The sequence below is a fragment of the Schistocerca serialis genome, chromosome 11 (assembly GCF_023864345.2).
Source record: "Schistocerca serialis cubense isolate TAMUIC-IGC-003099 chromosome 11, iqSchSeri2.2, whole genome shotgun sequence".
NCBI classification, from domain to species: Eukaryota; Metazoa; Arthropoda; class Insecta; order Orthoptera; family Acrididae; genus Schistocerca; species Schistocerca serialis.
The window spans coordinates 108538227-108558439 of NC_064648.1; the positions used below are offsets into that span (position 1 = coordinate 108538227).

Below are 20213 nucleotides of genomic sequence, written 5' to 3' on the forward strand. Positions count from 1 at the left end.
GTATGGAGCTAATCCATCAGCATACTCAGAAACCAACCTAACTGGTTTCCAGTCTGGTGCAGAAGACTTGCTTTTATTAAGTGATTTCAGTTGCTTCACTACTCTGAGGATATTTACTTCTACACTACTCATGTTGATAGTTGCTCTTGATTCGAATTCTGGAATATTTACTTCGTCTTCTTTTGTGAAGGGGCTTCGGAAGGCTGTGCTTTGGCAGCACTGTCTTCGATAGTTATCGCGCAGAGAAGGCATTGATTGTTTCTTGCCACTAACATACTTCACATACGACCAGAATCTCTTTGGGTTTTCTCCCAGTTTTCGAGACAAAGTTTCGTTGTGGAAACTGTGAACTGTGGATTTAATTTCAAAGAATATTCTTAAAAATTTACTTTATTTACTAGCGATTCATCAAGAACATTAACACATTTAGTCACACTGTGTGAGCGTGGAAGTAGTTGCCAGGGAGTAACTTATGAAATCAAAATAAATTGCTTTCAACAAATGGGAATTTTATTCCTAAAAGCCTTTTTTTTAGAAACAGATTTAAAATTATAAGCAGAAAGCACCCTCGAAACATCAAGTTACAATTTATTCAGAGGCAGAAAGAAATAAATTTTTGAGTGTATGAGCTTTCGGGCTGAGAACCTTGCCGCTCCCTTTTGACGCGGCCGTAGTTACGACCGCTCACAACAGCCTCTGAAAGACTGCACTGGTGCAAATCTGCAACACACCAGATTACCGTAAAGTAAAAGATTTAACAATTCACACAAGCACACAAACTATGCACTCCATAGGAGGGATGGAAATGGTAGAAAAGACTAAAATTAAAAGATAAACGTGCCACTGAAGGTGCAACTTGATTTTAACTTCTAAGAAAGTCTTATGATGGAAGAGTGGCAAGTTTATTTACTAAAATGGCCATTTAAATAAAAGCCCATGAAATGCAATCAAACATAAAATTATGCAAGGTTGGCCAAACATGCTCTACAGTACACATATACCGCCTCTCCAGATGATAGGCAAGATAAAAACATATTTAAGGATTTAGGCCGTTAGCATTAAATTCGTTCACACACCGAATCCGAGAAACATGACAGAGGCAGCTCCGAACGACAGACACACACTAACTGCCTAACAAATGCGGACGAGAGGCTGAGGAGCAAGCAGGGGACGAGAGACTGACCCAGACTGACCCACTGGCGAGCTGACAGCGCCACTTACATGCACGTGAACAGGCAGCCTTTCCCCTTTCCCACCAGAGGGAGACACCAAAGCTGCGACTGCCACAGCGGCGCCACCGCCAGAAACGGAGGGCGACTGCTCCACACAACGCGCTGCGGGGCGCTCTTCAAAACAGCAACTTTTGCCACGGCTCAAACTGTTATAAGCGTCTCGCATTGAAGTCCGCGCTAAATTTCGAGCTTCTGTAAAAGATCGCCAATCTTGGAAATTTTGCGTCTGTTTAAATTTGGCACGTCTGTTTCGTTGTTTCTGCAAAAGTGTTCTAACTCGTTTTGTGTACCAAGGAGCATCAGCTGCGTCGTTTGTTAATATATTTGGAATAAATCTGTCAACTGCTGCCAATACTATTTCTTTGATTTCAAGCCACATCTGATGTACTCTTATTTTATTAATTAGGAATGAGTGGAGATTGTCTATCAGGAAGACGTCAAGTGAATTTTTATCTGCCTTTTTGAATAGGTATATCTTTCGTTTATTTTTTGAGGATTTGGGGATTACACTATTCAGTCTCGGTACTACAACCCTGTGTTCACTAATCCGTGTATCGGTTTTGATGCTCGTTATTAACTCAGGATTATTTGTTCCTGAGAGGTCAAGTGTGTCTTCACAACCGTTTACTATTCGCATGGGCTCATGAACTAATTGGTCGAAATAATTTTCAGAGAATGCGTTTAGAACGATTTAGGATGATATTTTATGCGTACCTCCGAAATTAAACATATATTTTCGCCAACATATCGAGTGTAAATTAAAGTCTCCACCAACTATAATCGTGTCGTGGTTGCAAAGATGGACCACGCCATGGACGTCGGGAGTGAAGTTGCGCACAGTTTCAGTTGTAACACGACGTCCTGTGGCTGCACGAAAAGCATTATTCAACATGGTGGCGTTGCCGTCAGGGTTCCTCCGAGCTATAATGCGTAGGTAGTGGTCATCCACTGCAGTAGTTCAGTTCGTAACTAAAAGTGCCATTGTGATTTCTCAGAATTTTTGCAAAATAAATAATAATTTTCGTTAGTTTCATGTTTACCTTACACTAACTAGCACTACTCCAGTACCCAAATATCCGACTAGCTACGTAAGAAATTTTGTAAATTTTTGTGCCATTTCCTTACAGCGGAGGACTCCAGAAGATATTTATTGCTGAAAGTTTTTCAGGCATTTCTCTTTAGGAGCGTCTGTCTGACTTCTGTGGCAGTGTGGGGGTGTAAATTGCATCTTGGAGTAGCCACAGGGTAAAGGGTACATCTCAGATTAATCTGTTGCGCAGAATAACACAATAGCAACCCCACGCACACAAGAGCCACAGTGACAGAAAGTCAGATGCCCCTTCCGCAACAGATACGACACTGCTACGGCGTCACAAGGCACGCAGTCTTGATGTTGTCCTTGATTTGCAGAGAATGAGAGTCCATATTTCATTGGAAATTACGTCCAAGTTCTCATTCAAATGAACAAAAAGTATGCAAAGTTTCGAAATTTTTTTGAGACAATGAAAAGACATACGTTCAACTATATTTCAGATTTTCGATACAAACAAGAAGAAAATGGAGCCCATAATCGAGGTCTGATCGAGAACCTACGAGTTTGAAGTACACCTGCTGCGTAGAGTGTAGCCTCTAGAAGTTATCTCAAATCAAAAATTGATAACATCAGTAGATACTACACTAAATTTATGGGAGCTTGTACCTAACTACAATGAAAATAAATTTAACGATATGATGCTAAATCGAACTCTGTGTTGGATTTTTTGTTTTACTCTTTATGGCTTTACAAAAAGTAGTTATTGCTTTTCGGGAGTCAAAGTTAGAAGCTAATAGGTTGAACCGTTTTTATATTATGCTGCATGCAGTTTTGAAAAATCGTTTCTCGAGGAAAACCATGACTAAAGTTTACGACGAACTTTTATATTAATTATTAGCTGAATTTGCGTAAAAACTATATGCCATTATACACTTTTCATGTCGCTGAACACAAATCTGAAGTTAGATTTTCAAAATTCAAAATGGATAATCCATTATGGCTTACCGAATATTATCTTTTGGCCAATTTTAGTCAAAATTAGATAAAAAAAGTGTTTTCGTTACTTATGTTTAGTCTGCAATTCCAAGACCGTATATCAATATTCCTGACGCAAATATCTTTCAAAAATGCAACAAAAAATCGATTTTTCGACCATTTTGAATGAGAACCTGGCCTTAAGACTGAGTGATTTAACGGATGACGTGCAGTAGGGTTTGTAAGCCTTCGTTACACCAGGAACGAATGCATGCAGTCCTGTGGACACGGATACGTCTTCACGGAAGACTGAAGTATAGCCAGGACCTCCTCGAGAAACAGCCACCTGCTCTTTCTGATAGAACTGTTGATATTTTTAAAAGTATCGAGTATCCGATATATCGATATTTAAATGGCATCAACATATAGATATTCGATAAACAGACTGATAAAATATCAACCTATCGGCTCATAAAAGTATCTGCTTCACATTGTAAATATACTGCCGGTTTTAGAGCTCCATATTTAAGTATCCATTTACACACAGCAAAAAAAAGTTTTGCATCACCCCGGTTCCCAGAACTCCTGAAGACAGTCACTGATTATGGATATTGTACCACAGACACAGTCCCTTTGAGTGTTCAGAGATGTCACAAAACCTGCCCAAAAATGTAAATAATCATGCACGAGCAGCACCTATTAGACGGTTGGGGTCCAACACCCGATCAGTTCCGGTCATTCCACCAGGAAGGACGTACATGGCTCGTGTTGTCTGTAGTTCAACCATGCCTAGATACCACGGTTCGATCGCGTCCACTTTGTCTCTTTGTGCTAGGAAGGGCTCTCAACAAGGGAAGTATCCAGGAGTCTCTGAGTGAACCAAAGGGATGTTGTTCGGACATGGAGGAGATACTCAACTTCAATAATTATCCTTTAGAAAGTTGCTAGGTACGGTCGAGGCTGTCGTGTGTGAAATGCTGTGAAGTGTACTGTTGTGGAGGAAATATGGGGCTCGCAAGAGCTGTAGTGCACAATACTATAAGCTGCGATGACTGCCGTCTGCGCCACTCGCTGCTGACAAATAAGATAACTCTCGTTCTGTCTGGATTGACCTTCGCCAATCAAACTCTCCCTACGCCTTGATGAACTCAAGGACTTCTATTCGCCCCTAGTCTAACTATTGGCGTGGTACACTGGTCAGATAACCAGTCCACCGCGATGCCACTCAAAATTCGCTCGCAGGCGTTTACACTGAACAATAAGTGTGTCGGCCAATACAGTGAACAACGCTTAATTGCAAGGACTCAGTATAGAGTCACACTTCGATTCGCTCTCGACAGAGGTGCTCTCCCAGTGAAGTACTGAGGAGAGACTTGTTCCTCGCTCTTTGAGAACACGTACGAGCGCGCACGCTCTCGTTACGTGTTCTCGCTCCAAGAGCGACAACGGAACGGCCCCTCTCCACGCCAGACGTGAAGGGGTATATCTTTCGGTCTCTTCCATTACTCCTTCAGCTAAAGGCGTCAGGAATATCGTCTGCCAATCAGCATTGCTCTTCTAGGGAGAATGACGCTCTGTTTAAGGCGACCAATCCGGAAATCTGTAGTATCGGCGTTTGGCGTTTGCTGTCTCTCTGCGAAAATCTCTGAAACTGCGTGCTATGTGTAAAGAATGCGTAGGCTGGCCGCTCCCACACAGTGTAGCGGAATTTGCTTTTAAGCCAAACACGGGGTCGTTCCACCTGTCACTCGGGCAAACGCTGTATGCTCTATAGGCGGTCACCGGCCGACGTAGATGGGTTGGGACCGGCCTCCTGGCGTGCGGTTTTGCCTCTCTCGAGCTAAAAGCTGCTGTGCCGTCGTGTCTGGAATGTAAGTGTGTACGCCAGCCTCGAGTATTTCAACCACGGTGCGCACTTGCGATTTATTAGTTATTTGCATATAATATACATGAATTCATACAAGACTGACTTTATCTTATCGAGTTTGGGTTCGAATGAAGCGTCTTGATTTGCAGAATATGATTGTGAGGGCGGAGTATGTAAGCAATGAAGGTCAGGAGACCAAGACGTCTTACACTCTGTTTCTTAATTTCACTCCTGTTAGGCGAATGCCTTGAGATTTCGACTTTCCTGTTCCTGTCTTTGTCATTCGCCACTGATTGCTGAGAAGTATCAGGATGTTCACTCATTGCTATGTTAACTATTAGAGTGTGAATTTCAACATCCTTTGTTATTTCCTTAACTTACATGTGCCAATATATGACGGCGAAAATGCAATAAGCGTGTCTAAGTTATGAAAGGAGCAGGAAAAAAAAAACAGGAAGAGACTGCTACATCTGATACTCAGTAAAGACCTCGACAAAGAATAATCCTACAAGTTGAAGTTTTGATTTAGTCACAAAACCTGTATTGTGTAATTACATCGCTACCTCTGTTGGCAGGGCACCTACTACATGCATCGGTACTGGACACGACCGATCACCCTAAAAAAGTTCGTCGCCTTACCTTACGGGAAGTATAAATTGTACATGAAGGGTCTGAAGGATGGAAAAAGACAAGTTTGTGTGCAGCTGGTCATCGATATCTACGAAGTCGGATTTTTCAAAGGTAAGGATTTGATCTTTGAGTAACACATGATCACGAGTAATTGTTTCAGTAGAGTTATGAAATTCCACAACCGAGGGCTTCGCGATCATTGAAGAGGTGGACATAGCAGGTAAAAGTCCTGTGGGTAGAAAAAGTTTCAGTCGTAATCATTTAGCCGAGAAGCGAGAAAGAGCCGGCTGCACACAGTGCCCTCCCGTCACTGCCACCGGCTAAAGCCAAGCCTGCCTCGGCGTTGTCTCCTGGGGAGAGAGAGTTTCCTCCTTGAAGTTCGGTGTAATACACAGCAGTCAGCTGCATTTATGTGAGTGGTATACCTGATGATGTAAACAAATTTATGTTCGTACATTCCAAGCACATAAAACATGACAACAAAAAACTTCACGTAATGGCAATGGGAAACAAGTACAATTCTTCTGGATTGTTACAGAAAAAGCGTAAAGAGCACGTGCAAATTTGTTCTGAAGCAATATTGCAATTTTATGTTGATTAAACCACAGTTTCCAATGAAACTGTGAGCCGGACCGAGACTCGAACTCGGGACCTTTGCCTCTGGTGGGCAAGTGCTCTACCAACTGAGCTACCCGAGCACAACTCATGCACCGTCCTCACAGCTTCAATTGTGCCAACATCTCGTTTCCTACCATCCAAATTTCACACACGTTCTCCCGCGAGCCGGCCGATGTGGCCGAGCGGTTCTAGGCCCTTCAGTCCGGAACCACGCGACTGCTATGGTCGCAGGTTCGAATCCTACCTCGGGCATGGACGTGTATGATGTCCTTAGGTTAGTTAGGTTTACGTAGTTCTAAGTCTGTGGGACTGATGACCTCCCATAGTGCATAGAGCCATTTGAACCATTTTTCTCCTATGAACCTTGCAAAACTAGCACTCCTTAAGAAATTATATTGCAGAGACATGGCATAGGCATAGCCTGGGGGATGTTTTCAGAAAGAAATTTTCACGCTGCAGAGGTGTCTGCTCCGGTTAGAAACTTCCTGGCAGGTTATAACTGTGTATCAGGTCGAGACTCGAACTCTGGACTTTGTCCTTTCGTGGGCAAGTGCTCTACTGGCTAAGCTACCCAAGCACAGTTCACACCCCGTCGTCACAGCTTCAGTTTGGCCAGTATCTCGTCTCCTACCTTCGAAAGTTCTATTGGAAACCATGCAGGAATAGCACTCTTGGAAGGAAGGTTAGCTGGCAGAGCACTTGCCCACGAAAGGCAAAGATCCCGAGTCTCGGTCTGGCATACAGTTTTAGTCTGCCAGGAATATTCAGAGGAGCGCATATTCCCCTGTAGAGTCAATACTTCATTCTGGAACCATCCACCTGTCTGTGACTAAGCCATGTCTCCGCAATATCCTTTATTTCAGGAGTGCTAACTCTGCAAGGTTCGCAGGAGAGCTCCTGTGAAGTTTGGAACCTAGGAGACGAGTTACTGGCAGAATTGAAACTGTAAAGGCTGGTCGTATATCGTGCTTGCTAGCTCGGTTGGTAGAGCAATTTCCCGCAATAGGCAAAGGTCCCGAGCTCTAATCTCAGTCTGGCAACAAAGTTTTAATCTGCCAGAAAGTTTCATATCAGGTGCAGAGCACTTGTCCGCATAAGGCAAAGGTCCTTTGTTCGAATCTCCGTCTGGTACACAGTTTTAAGCTGTCAGGAAATTTCATATCAGCGCACACTCCGCTGCAGAGTGAAAATTTCGTTCATAGTTTCCGATGTTTCCCATGAACCACAGACTTGCCGTCGGTTTGGGTGGCTTGTCTGCCTTAGCGACACATAGCTGTACTGTGTGTACAACAACAATGGAGTGATGCCTGTCGAGAAGCCAGACAAACATACGGCTCCTGAAGAGCGGCGGCACCCTTTTCAGTCGTTGCAGGGGCGTCAGTCTGGATGATTGACTCATTTGGCTAAGCAAGACGGCATTGCTGTCCTGGTACTGCGAGCAGCCTAAAGCAAGGGGAAACTGCAGCTGTAATTTTCCCGGGGGCATGTAGCTCTACTATATAATTAAATTATGATAGGTTCTTGTTGGGTAACATAATCTGGAGATGAAAGAATTTCCTATTCGGATCTCCATGCTGGAACTACTCAGAAGTATGTCATCACCAAGGAAAACAAATCTGTCGTTCTACGGATAGTATCTTGGAATGTTAAATGCCTTAATCGGGCAGGTAGGTTAGAGGTTTTAAAAACGGAAATGGATAGCTTGAAGTTCAGTATATTGAGACTTACCGAAGCTCGGTGTCAAGAGAAACAGGACTTCTGTCAGATGAATGCAGGGTTATAAATACAAAGTCACAAAGGGATAATGCAAGAGTGGGTGTAATAATGAATAAGCAAATAGGAATGCAGGTAATCTACGTGAAACAGCATAGTGAACGCATTAACGTAGCCAAGGTAGGCACTAAGTTCACACCTACAATAGTTGTACAAGTTTATATGCTAACTAGCTCTGGAGATAATGGAGAGACTGAAGAAATGTATGATGAGATAAAATAAATTATTCAGATAGTTAAAGGAAACGATAATTTAATTGTCATGGGAGACTGCAGTTTGGTGGTAGGAAAAGGAAGAAAAGCAAAAATTTAATTTCGACTCACGGAAAGAAATGAAAGAGCAAGCCGTCTAGTGGAATTTTGCACATAGGATAATTTAATCATTGGTAACAATGGAAATTTGTAGTAAGGTCTTATGGGACCAAACTGCTGAGGTCATCGGTCCCTAGGCTTACACACTACTTAACCTAACTTAAACTAACTTATGCTAAGGACAACACACACCCATGCCCGAGGGAGGACTCGAATCTCCGACGGGGGGAGCCGCGCGGACCGTGACAAGGCGCCCAAGACCGCTCGGCTACCCCGCGCGGCCATCGCTAACACCTTGCTTGAGAATCATCAAAGTAGCGCGTATACATGGAAGACTCCTGGAGACACTGGAAGGTTTCAGATTGATTACATAATGGCAAGAAAGGGATTTCGGAACCAGATTTTAAACTGTAAGACATTTACAGGGTTAGATTGGACTCTGACGACAAATTATTGTTAGTGAACTGTGCATTAAACCTGAAGAAACTGCAAAAAAGGTAGGAAATTAAGGAGACGGAACATGGATAAGTTGAAAAAACTAGAGGTTGCTGATAGTTTTAGACGAAGCATTACGCAGCGGTTGAGTAGAGCAGGGAAAAGGAATACAGTAGAAGACAAATAGATAGCTATAAGAGATGAAATAGAGAAGGCAGCAGAGTGTCAAATAGGTCGAAAGACAAGGCATAGTAGAGACATTGAATTCAATTGATGAAAGAAGAAAATATAAAAATGCAGCAAATAAAGCTAGCGAAGGGGAATACAAACGTCTCTCAAAATGAGTTGGACAGGAAGTGTTAAATGGCTGAGCAAGAATGGGTAGAGGACAAATGTAGGAATGTTTCACTAGGGCAAAATGGATTCTGCCTACAGGAAATTTAAAAAGACTTTTTGAGATAAGGGAAGCAACTGTATGAAAATCAAGAGCTCAGATGTAAAACCAGTCCTAAGCAAGGAAGGGAAAGCTGAAAGGCAAAAGGAGTATATAGAGTGTCTGTATAGGGGAGACGAACGGAAATATTATAGCCCAGAAATTCACACCCAGGATATAGCAAGGAAAATCATCGTGTCAGTGTTTTGGGACAGGAAAAGAGTTTCTCCCGTTGATTTTTTGGAAATAGGTGGGACCATAAATGCTGCAAGATACTGTGGGGTCATGAAGAAACTTCGCAGAGCCATACAACACAGACGTGCTGACAACGAGACTCTGTCTGCTTCATGAGAGCGCGCGTCCGTACACCGCTCATGCAACGCAAGAGTGGTTGACTTGGTTTGGTTGGGATGTTTTAAGTCAACTCTCTCACAGCCCCAATCTCACACCTAGTGACTATGTTCACTAAATTGATGGTCCAAATGGCTCTAAGCAGTATGGGACTTAACATCTGAGGCCATCAGTCCCCTAGACTTAGAACTACTTAAACTTAACTAACCTCAGGACATCACACACATCCATGCCCGAGGTAGGATTCGAACCTTCGACCGTAGCAGCAGCGCGGTTCCAGACTGAAGTGCCTAGAACCGCTCGGTCACAGCGGCCGGTCAATAAATTGAAGAAAAACCTTATTGGAAAACACTTTTCCGACGACGACGAGGTGAAAATCGAAGTGAAGAACTGACTGAAAAAGGCGGTGGGAGACGTCTATGACACACGAATCAAAAAACTCGTCCTACTGATGACAAAATGTACAGAGATACATGGTGATTGCTTGGAAAAATAATGCAGTACCTGTACTACAATGCATCTAAATTTTATTATGATAAATTAAATTTTTTGCGCCTCAAAAAATTTTTGTAACCTTAGTTTGCGGATTAGCCTCGTACGTGTATACAGATGCTTCACTAACGTAATACTACCCAAAAACTTTTTTCAGGAGGAAATAAAATGATAGATACTACGGAATCATTTCATGACACGCTGTAACATGCCCATGTACGCAAAATAGTACAATTTGTTTGATCTTACGGCAAGTCGCGTAAGGGATTCATTTGCTTCCAGGGTCTGTAGTAGGAACACTGAAATTCTTCTGTGATGTGGCCTTTCCACACAGCGTATGGATTTCAACAACGATCGCCCATTAGCGAGCGACGGAGGTGGTTTGTTGCAGAGGTGGCAGACTCCTTCGGCAGTCAGAGAGTACGGGGAAGGCCCTGATTGTACATGTGATGACGTTACACAATACCAAAGAAATAATTTATCGATGTTTCTGAGGACAGTTTCCAGTGAAAGACCTGTCAGATAATTATTAAAAGTTTTTTTGTGCCAAAGTGGATTCAGGTCACAGTTATGCTGGTGGTAAAAGGAGGATTCTACATTGACGAGGGGTCCTCACAGATTCCGATTTTGTGCACACTTGTAGCAGGTGGAGTTCAGTGCACGCACATAAATTTTCTAAGACAGTACGACAAAGAACTCTGAAATATCACCTTTCACAATTAGCAGACCTCCAAGTGCAGTTAAAAACAATTTTTCATTATTTCGACGAATTCGTCGGTTTCTCAGCACGTTAGTACGTTCGATGGTTCGAATCTCGCTAGTAAGATAAATACAGGGTGACACGGAATAATGAGAAAGTTTGAAATGAGGAGTGGCAGCCATGCGCACGTGGCAGCACTGCGGGTTCGTGACAGACAGCAAGTAAACAGTTCGCCATTTCACTAATCGTGCGTCAGTGGAACGGACAACAGCGTGCGGTAGCCATAAAAATGTTTTATAAAAACAATGATAGTTTGGTAGCGGCGCAGAGGGAGTTTTGACATTTTTGTAATTTAGGATGTCATGATGCCGTTCCGTCGAAAGGCGCGATAAAATGTTGGATTAATAACTTTGAAGACACTGGATCTGCCCTCAAAAAGAAACCAAGAGGACGACCAAGAAGTGTGCGTTCTCCAGCGAACACTGATGTTGAACGCGAGTCTGTCTTACGGGGCCCACGGCGTCAATTCGTAAGCAAACAGCAGCGGTTGGAGTGTCCCGGGAGAGTGTTCGCAGAATCCTTCATCTTGATTTAAAATTTCATCCGTGCAAACTACAGATGGTGCAACAATTTAAGGACCACGGTTTCCGATTACGATTAGGATTCTGTCAACAAATGATGACAAAAATAAACAATGACGATGAATTTCTAAAAAAAGTTGTGGACGTCAGATGAGGCACAAGTAATGTGAACAAACGGAACTACCGTTACTGGGAGAACACAAATCCTAATGACGTTCATGAGCGCCCTTCACACGCTACTAAAGTGACAGCATGGCGTGGTGTTTTATCACGTGGGATTATCGGACCGTATTGTCTCGCAAATGAACAACGAAACACAATAACTGTCAACGCCGATCGGTTCGTGGAGATGTTACGAACTTTCGTTACACCTGCATTGAACAACTTTGCAAACGTTCAAGAAGCCTGGTTTCAACATGACGGAGCGACATCACACACTACACGGCAATTAGGGCATACGTGCGAGAATTGTTTGGCTACCGTGTGATCTCACGATTCATTAACATACCCGGGCCTCCTAGATCGCCAGATCTATCCGTTTGTGATTTTTCTCGTGGAGCAAAGTCTACACGACTCGACCAAGAACCCTGGACGAGTTAAAACAGAGAATTTGGGGTGCAATCCACAGTATCCCAACTGAGATGTTGCAGCGGTCTATGAGGAATCTCAGCAGCAGGTTTCAAGAATGTATTCGTACAGGAGGACGCCATCTAAAGGACGTAATTTTTGAAAAATGAGAAATGCCATCAATGTTTCCTAAATGGCAAAGTTGGGAGGTTTCAGTTACGATGAATGCAATTTATTTCCTTCATCACTTCTAGTTTTATTGGATTGTGGAAATGTTCCCGTTTTTCTGCGTCACCCTGTATCGTTTGATTTCTTTTAAAACTTCTATATCTAGTAACAAAATGTAATCTTAGTTGACAGATATGGAACTATAGTGTTTAATAACATCTTGGTTATTCGTTGCTACTGACAGTAAATTGAAATATGGCATACGAAGTCGATACATCAGATATATAATGAAAAAGTAACATTTTCACAGACTCACTAGTGTTATTGAAATATGTAATTTTTTCATTGAATAAAATACGTTTTGGCATATTCCTAAGAAGTTTAAATTCATTTTTAGACGACATCTAGTAACCGTCAATAAAAGGATGCTACTTTTATTTCTCACTTAACGTTCGCATTTGTTGATAAATATTACATTTAAAAAAGTATGCTACTAGCTAGATTCCACTTTCGTGTTCATGATTGAAAATCCGACTATGCTACAAGCTGAGTTAGTCAAATGCTGTTTGGGTAACAACACTCGGAAGTCTTGTCACCTTCAAAGCCAATTTTGTTTTGTTTGTGTGACAACTGCGAGGCAGCACCTCAGCAAATTTACGTCCAGACACTGAACTTGAAGCCGTGTGAGTACGAAAGGAGTCGGAGAGGGCAGAGCGCTCTGTAGTGTCGCCTTGTGAGCGTCTCCGTGCAGAGTGAGTGAGTGCTGCAGGCAGCTCGAGGGCTTCAGTGGGCAGAGAGGCGGGCACACGTCGTGCCAACTGCTTATGTCTCTGTGTCAGAATTGGTAACGTGAACATCCAAACGAATATACCATATTGCCCTTAATTGTATTTTTTTCCCGTGTGGCTACACGGAGTGTTCAGTGCACAAAACTCAAGCAGAGTCCGGGGAGCAACTTTCATGCCTCACAAGGCGTGCACTGAGAAGAGTGGCTGTCATTTTGCACTGTCAATATTAGCCTGGACTGCTAAAGTAAATAAGACAAAACCAAGTATTCATTGCTTAGCGTTAATTCTAGATCGCACAGTGCTAATTTTGGCACTCTCTACCATCTGATGTGTTTGACCATAAAGGCCTTCAAAAACATCTACAACCTATAAGAGTGGTGTCTTTTCTTCCCGACATGTCCGAAAGAACAGGCACCACTTACACAGATATACAGCGATAAGCCGAAACATTACGACGACTGCCCACCGCGTCGCTGGACGCCGCCTGCTGGCGCTGCGGGCACGTGACGCAGTGATGAAAGTGCGTAAGTGGAGCAGCCACGGACGGCGGAGATCCGGGCGGCACATGGCGAAATCCACCGAGATAAGCGACTTCGACAAATGGCAGATTATTATTACGTAGAACCTGTGAACGAGTATCTCTAAAATGGCGGAGACGGTCGAATGTTCACGTGCTACTGTCGTGATCATCTGCGGAAAGCGGTTCGACTGTGAAACTGCTATTAGGCGCTGAATGGCTAGACGTCCACTATTCTTCACAGGACGTTGGGCTCGGAGGCTTCTCTGCTATGTGAAGCAGCACGGATGGTGACCTGTGGCACCTCTGCCGAAAGAGGACAGTGCTGGTGCCCGCACAAGTGTCCCGGAGCACACCTCTCATCGTGCATTGCCCAACACGGAGATCCGCAGCACACCACCCCCACGTGTTCACATGTTGAGGCAACGACATCGTTAGCTACGATTGCAGTGGGCACAGGACCACCGGGGTACGACCGTCGATCAGTGGAAAAGTGTCGGCGCTTCGGGTGAACCACGTTTTTGCTACACTAGGTCGATGGTGGTGAACGGCGCCTTCAAACGTGAAGCGACCCACTGACACTGGCTGGTGGGAGCAGTATCATGGTGTGGGAGACATTCTCCTGCACTTGCGTGGCACCTGTGGTAGTAATCGGAGACACATTGACACTTCCTGGCAGATTAAAACTGTGTGCCCGACCGAGACTCGAACTCGGGACCTTTGCCTTTCGCGGGCAAGTGCTCTACCATCTGAGCTACCGAAGCACGTCTCACGCCCGGTCCTCATAGCTTTACTGCCAGTATCTCGTCTCCTACCTTCCAGAAGCTCTCCTGCGAACCCTGCAGAACTAGCACTCCTGAAAGAAAGGGTACTGCAGAGACATGGCTTAGCCACAGACTGGGGATGTTTCCAGAATGAGATTTTCACTCTGCAGCGGAGTGTGCGCTGATATGAGTAAAACTGTGAGGACCGGGCGTCAGTCGTGCTTCGGTAGCTCAGATGGTAGAGCACTTGCCCGCGAAAGGCAAAAGTCCCGAGTTCGAGTCTCGGTCGGGCACACAGTTTTAATCTGCCAGGAAGTTTCATATCAGCGCACACTCCGCTGCAGAGTGAAAATCTCATGCTTGAAACATCCCCCAGGCTGTGGCTAAGCCATGTCTCCGCAGTATCCTTTCTTTCAGGAGTGCTAGTTCTGCAAGGTTCGTAGGAGAGCTTCTGTAAAGTTTGGATGGTAGGAGACGAGATACTGGCAGAAGTAAAGGGAGGACCGGGCGTGAGTCGTGCTTCGGTAGCTCAGATGGTAGAGCACTTGCCCGCGAAAGGCAAAGGTCCCGAGTTCAAGTCTCGGTCGGGCACACAGTTTTAATCTGCTAGGAAGTTTCATATCGGCCAACACTCCAATGCAGAGTGAAAATCTCATTCTGGACACATTGGCAGTAGCATACTGCCTGCATCCCTTCATGGCTCAAATGTCTCTGAGCACTATGGGACTTCTGAGGTCATCAGTCCCCTAGAACATAGAACTACTTAAACCTAACTAACCTAAGGACATCACACACATCCATGCCCGAGGCAGGATTCGAACCTGCGACCGTAGTGGTCGCACGGTTCCAGACTGTAGCGCCTAGAACTGCTCGGCCACTCTGGCTGGCCATTCCTTCATGCTCGGCGTCTTCTCCGACGGCGATGTCATCTTTCAGCAGTATAATGGTCCGTGTATCGGAGCGAGAACCGTGCTACAGTGGTTTGAGGAGCAATATAGTGAACTCACGGTGATGTCTCGGCGACCAAATGCGTCTGATGTAAATCCTACGGTACCCATCTGAGTCGCTATCTGCTGCCATCACTGCGTAAGCAAATCAGCGGCCCGTTATTTACGCGAAGTACATGAGCTGTGCAAACAAACCGTCAGGGCCACGCGGTGTAGCCGTGCGGTCTCAGGCGCCTTGCCATGGCTGCCCGCATCGGAGGTATGAGTCCTCCCTTGGGCATGAGTGCGTATGTTTTCCTTAGCATAAGTTAGTTTAAGTGAGATTAAGTACTGTGTAAGCCTAGGGACCGATGACCTCAGCGTTTGGTCCCATAGAACTTACCACTAATTTCCGAATTTTCAAACCGTCGGAACCCTGTTACGCGAAATCAGTGCAGTATTTCGTTCAAAAGACGGACAAACAGGCTATGAAGCAGGAGGTCATAATCTTTTGGCTCAGCAGTCAGGGCTAACATCATCATTCAGTGCAGGGACTTTGTGTGATGCGGTGAGCGAAAAGGGGGAAGAGGGCTAGGGGACACAAATTTGGTAGTGTGAGGCGAATGATGGTTCAAATGGGTCTGAGCACTATGGGACTTAACATATGAGGTCGTCAGTCCCCTAGAACTAAAACCTAACTAACCTAAGGACATCTCTAGGCGCTTCAGTCTGGAACCGCGTGACCGCTACGGTCGCGGGTTCGAATCCTGCCTCGGGCATGGATGTGTGTGATGTCCTTAGGTTAGTTAGGTTTAAGTAGTTCTAAGTCCTAGGGGACTGATGACCACAGATGTTAAGTCCCATAGTGCTCAGAGCCATTTTTGCACCTAAGGACATCACACACATCCCGGCCCGAGGCAGGACTCGAACCTGCGTCCGTAGCAGCATCGCGGTTCCGGACTGAAGCGCCTAGAACCACTCGGCCACCATGGCCGGCTGTGCGGCGAATAGGAATATGGATGTAGCACGGGTAGCACACTTGTGTAGTCTGCGCAATTGTGTCTAACTGCTATGTCAAGGTAGCGTAGTTAGTTTATGCATCTTCCAGCTAAACAGAAGACCCGGTATAGAACCCCAGCGTTGATAGAAATTTTCATTTGTCACCTATGAATTTTTTCGTTGCTCGAATGCGGCAGAGGTCAGGATTTCTTCTTTCTCAACATTTCCTCTGTAACGAGTATATAATATGTGTATTGAGTGACACTGTTTGTGTGGGTGCTCAGAAAGTAACTGTGTGGTCATTATGTACAGTATGTTGGGAATGACATCCACGAGTGACTATACAATGCTCAACCTGCCTAATTTTATTGGGAATCCCTTTCTGTCCACCTGGCTATGGTATGCTTCTCATGTATGAAGCTACACTCCTGGAAATGGAAAAAAGAACACATTGACACCAGTGTGTCAGACCCACCATACTTGCTCCGGACACTGCGAGAGGGCTGTACAAGCAATGATCACACGCACGGCACAGCGGACACACCAGGAACCGCGCTGTTGGCCGTCGAATGGCGCTAGCTGCGCAGCATTTGTGCACCGCCGCCGTCAGTGTCAGCCAGTTTGCCGTGGCATACGGAGCTCCATCGCAGTCTTTAACACTGGTAGCATGCCGCGACAGCGTGGACGTGAACCGTATGTGCAGTTGACGGACTTTGAGCGAGGGCGTATAGTGGACATGCGGGAGGCCGGGTGGACGTACCGCCGAATTGCTCAACACGTGGGGCGTGAGGTCTCCACAGTACATCGATGTTGTCGCCAGTGGTCGGCGGAAGGTGCACGTGCCCGTCGACCTGGGACCGGACCACAGCGACGCACGGATGCACGCCAAGACCGTAGGATCCTACGCAGTGCCGTAGGGGACCGCACCGCCACTTCCCAGCAAATTAGGGACACTGTTGCTCCTGGGGTATCGGCGAGGACCATTCGCAACCGTCTCCATGAAGCTGGGCTACGGTCCCGCACACCGTTAGGCCGTCTTCCGCTCACGCCCCAACATCGTGCAGCCCGCCTCCAGTGGTGTCGCGACAGGCGTGCATGGAGGGACGAATGGAGACGTGTCTTCTTCAGCGATGAGAGTCGCTTCTGCCTTGGTGCCAATGATGGTCGTATGCGTGTTTGGCGCCGTGCAGGTGAGCGCCACAATCAGGACTGCATACGACCGAGGCACACAGGGCCAACACCCGGCATCATGGTGTGCGGAGCGATCTCCTACACTGGCCGTACACCACTGGTGATCGTCGAGGGGACACTGAATAGTGCACGGTACATCCAAAACGTCATCGAACCCATCGTTCTACCATTCCTAGACCGGCAAGGGAACTTGCTGTTCCAACAGGACAATGCACGTCCGCATGTATCCCGTGCCACCCAACGTGCTCTAGAAGGTGTAAGTCAACTACCCTGGCCAGCAAGATCTCCGGATCTGTCCCCCATTGAGCATGTTTGGGACTGGATGAAGCGTCGTCTCACGCGGTCTGCACGTCCAGCACGAACGCTGGTCCAACTGAGGCGCCAGGTGGAAATGGAATGGCAAGCCGTTCCACAGGACTACATCCAGCATCTCTACGATCGTCTCCATGGGAGAATAGCAGCCTGCATTGCTGCGAAAGGTGGATATACACTGTACTAGTGCCGACATTGTGCATGCTCTGTTGCCTGTGTCTATGTGCCTGTGGTTCTGTCAGTGTGATCATGTGATGTATCTGACCCCAGGAATGTGTCAATAAAGTTTCCCCTTCCTGGGACAATGAATTCACGGTGTTCTTATTTCAATTTCCAGGAGTGTATTTCAATGTTTAAATCTCCAATCAAGCATTGGCGTTTGCGGTACACTACATGCTATTCCCCAAAGAAAAAAGTCTGTTGGCGTAAACTCCGAGGAGCTAGGCTGCCATAGGTTCTTTGAGATGAAAATTTCGCCAAAAAGCTCTTCCATAAGACGCATAGTGTGTTGTAAGCTCTGTTAGCAGTAGCGTCATCTTGTTGAAACACTGAGTAGTCGGTTTCGTCTTCCCTCAGATGGGCGATACAATCCTGGATCATTAAACAACAACGTTTACTGTTCACGGTTTCGTGAAACAATAAACGTCAGACGATGAGCCGTATAATATCGCTAACCAGGTCCCATTGTAAAACTGCATCTTCCACAAGAGTAACGAAACCTTACTTAGCTTCCGAGAGCTAGTATTCAGTATGACAACAGCACTCTATTATCTGATGGCATCTGACGTTACAAAGAATTCTAAGTATCGTAGGTTTTGATATTCAACACCTATAGCAGGTGCCTATGAATATCTGCCCCTACATTTCAACATAAGTTACTCTTGGCCTCCTTTGAATCCAATGGGTACTTCTCTCTCTGACTGCTTAATTTTTTCCTCAACCCGTCACAAACCTCTATCTTTTTAAAAGTTATTCTTTTTGCTCCTTCTCACAATGGAATTTACAGAATGCAGATTTCTCCCGGCTGGCCATGCAGTGACCACGCAAGGCGTCCCACATCTGTTCCGCGCTGCAGCTGCTTCCCAGTGTGTACCTGGCTGCGTTCTGTCCCTTTCAGCGAAAAAAAGATTTGTGAACCACTTGCTATTCTCGCCGTGCAGTTCTCGACTTCCCACAGCCAGCCAGCAGACCCACCTTACACAGAAACGTCACACACATCAGTCACAGCATAGATAATGAAGAACTTATTAGATTCACAATCGCTGGCATTTGTTTCAGTTACATGTACACTTTCATTTATCGCTCGAAAGTTGAATCGAATTTGTAGTCTAATTTTATGAATCGATTATTAATTACCTGTAGATTACAGAGCAGTTATGGGAGACACTGTTCCATAACACTGCCCCTAAATGTATTGGCAATATACATGCCATTTGGGTATACTGAGCGCATCCAAAACAGGGCAGCACAGGCAAGTCTGGGCTTTTTGAATTTCTCGCTGTCGTAAGTAGGCTTCTTAAATTTCCCATCATTTTAAAATTTGGAGAAGTGAGGTAGTTCCATCATCTTGGATATTTCAGTAGTTGCCCTGTCTTGGACTTTTTTTAATTTCCTGCCTTGCCATCTTCGATTCCACTATCTTGGAATGCAATGTCATATACAAATAAGGGCAGCAAACACTGTGACAGGTTTTGTCCCAGAGTGCTCATTGCATCTCTGCTCAAGAATCTATCTTATTTTGAATGCAAGACTTTACTTTATTCGCAGTTAGTGTGAAGAGTACCTTATTTATCTTTACATCATTAAATCGTTAATATCTTTAGTAATTAGCTTTGGAATAATTTCATTTTTTTAATTGTAGCTAGGGAAAATTTTCCTAACGTTCTTCAAAATATTATTTGTTAAATAAGGAACAACCTTTCGCCTTCCTAAGCCACTGAAAGATGACAAATGTACCTCACAAACACATATAAAATTATTTGTGACTTACGGCTAAATATCATTATACATGAAACATAAACTTGTTTCTGTGTATGTTGCTGCAGTCAGAACAGATGAAAATAGAACAGAATTTACAATTTTAGCCTATTACTTATATAAATGAAACTTAATTTAAGAGAGGGGTAAAAGAAAATTAAGTTTGACCGTTTAAAACTAAGGTATCATCTTGTCTCACATATTTTTCTAAATCTCACAGACTTTTTAAATGATATTTTCCAATATTTAGGGTTACTTTGGATGAGTCTGAAAATCTGATATGAATGAAATTCAAGATATGCCTTGTGACAGCTGAACTCAAAAGAAATAAAACTACGACAGATTTCACTGTTATCTCCTATAAACCTCAAAGGCATTGAAAGTGAATAACTAGTTCCGACTGGGCAAAACAGGGAAAGGAACACGCCAGAGTGCTATAGAAAGCTGATTTGATTGTTCACATAGGCACTGCGCTGAGTGTGTTTTATTGATATAATTTTGTTTCCATTTTATTTGTTGCCATGCAGATTCCTAGGACTGATAAAAATTACGCAATAAGATCATCGTTAATTG

General features: G+C 44.7%; 1 protein-coding gene across 1 annotated transcript in view; it reads left to right on the plus strand.

Annotated features, from left to right (window-relative positions):
* LOC126427085 (uncharacterized) overlaps positions 1-20213 on the plus strand; it is a 104091-nt gene that overhangs the window by 61176 nt on the left and 22702 nt on the right. Inside the window, exon 4 of the mRNA XM_050089262.1 lies at positions 5683-5848. Coding sequence (XP_049945219.1) covers positions 5683-5848 — 166 coding nt within the window. The remainder of the gene's footprint in view (positions 1-5682; positions 5849-20213) is intronic.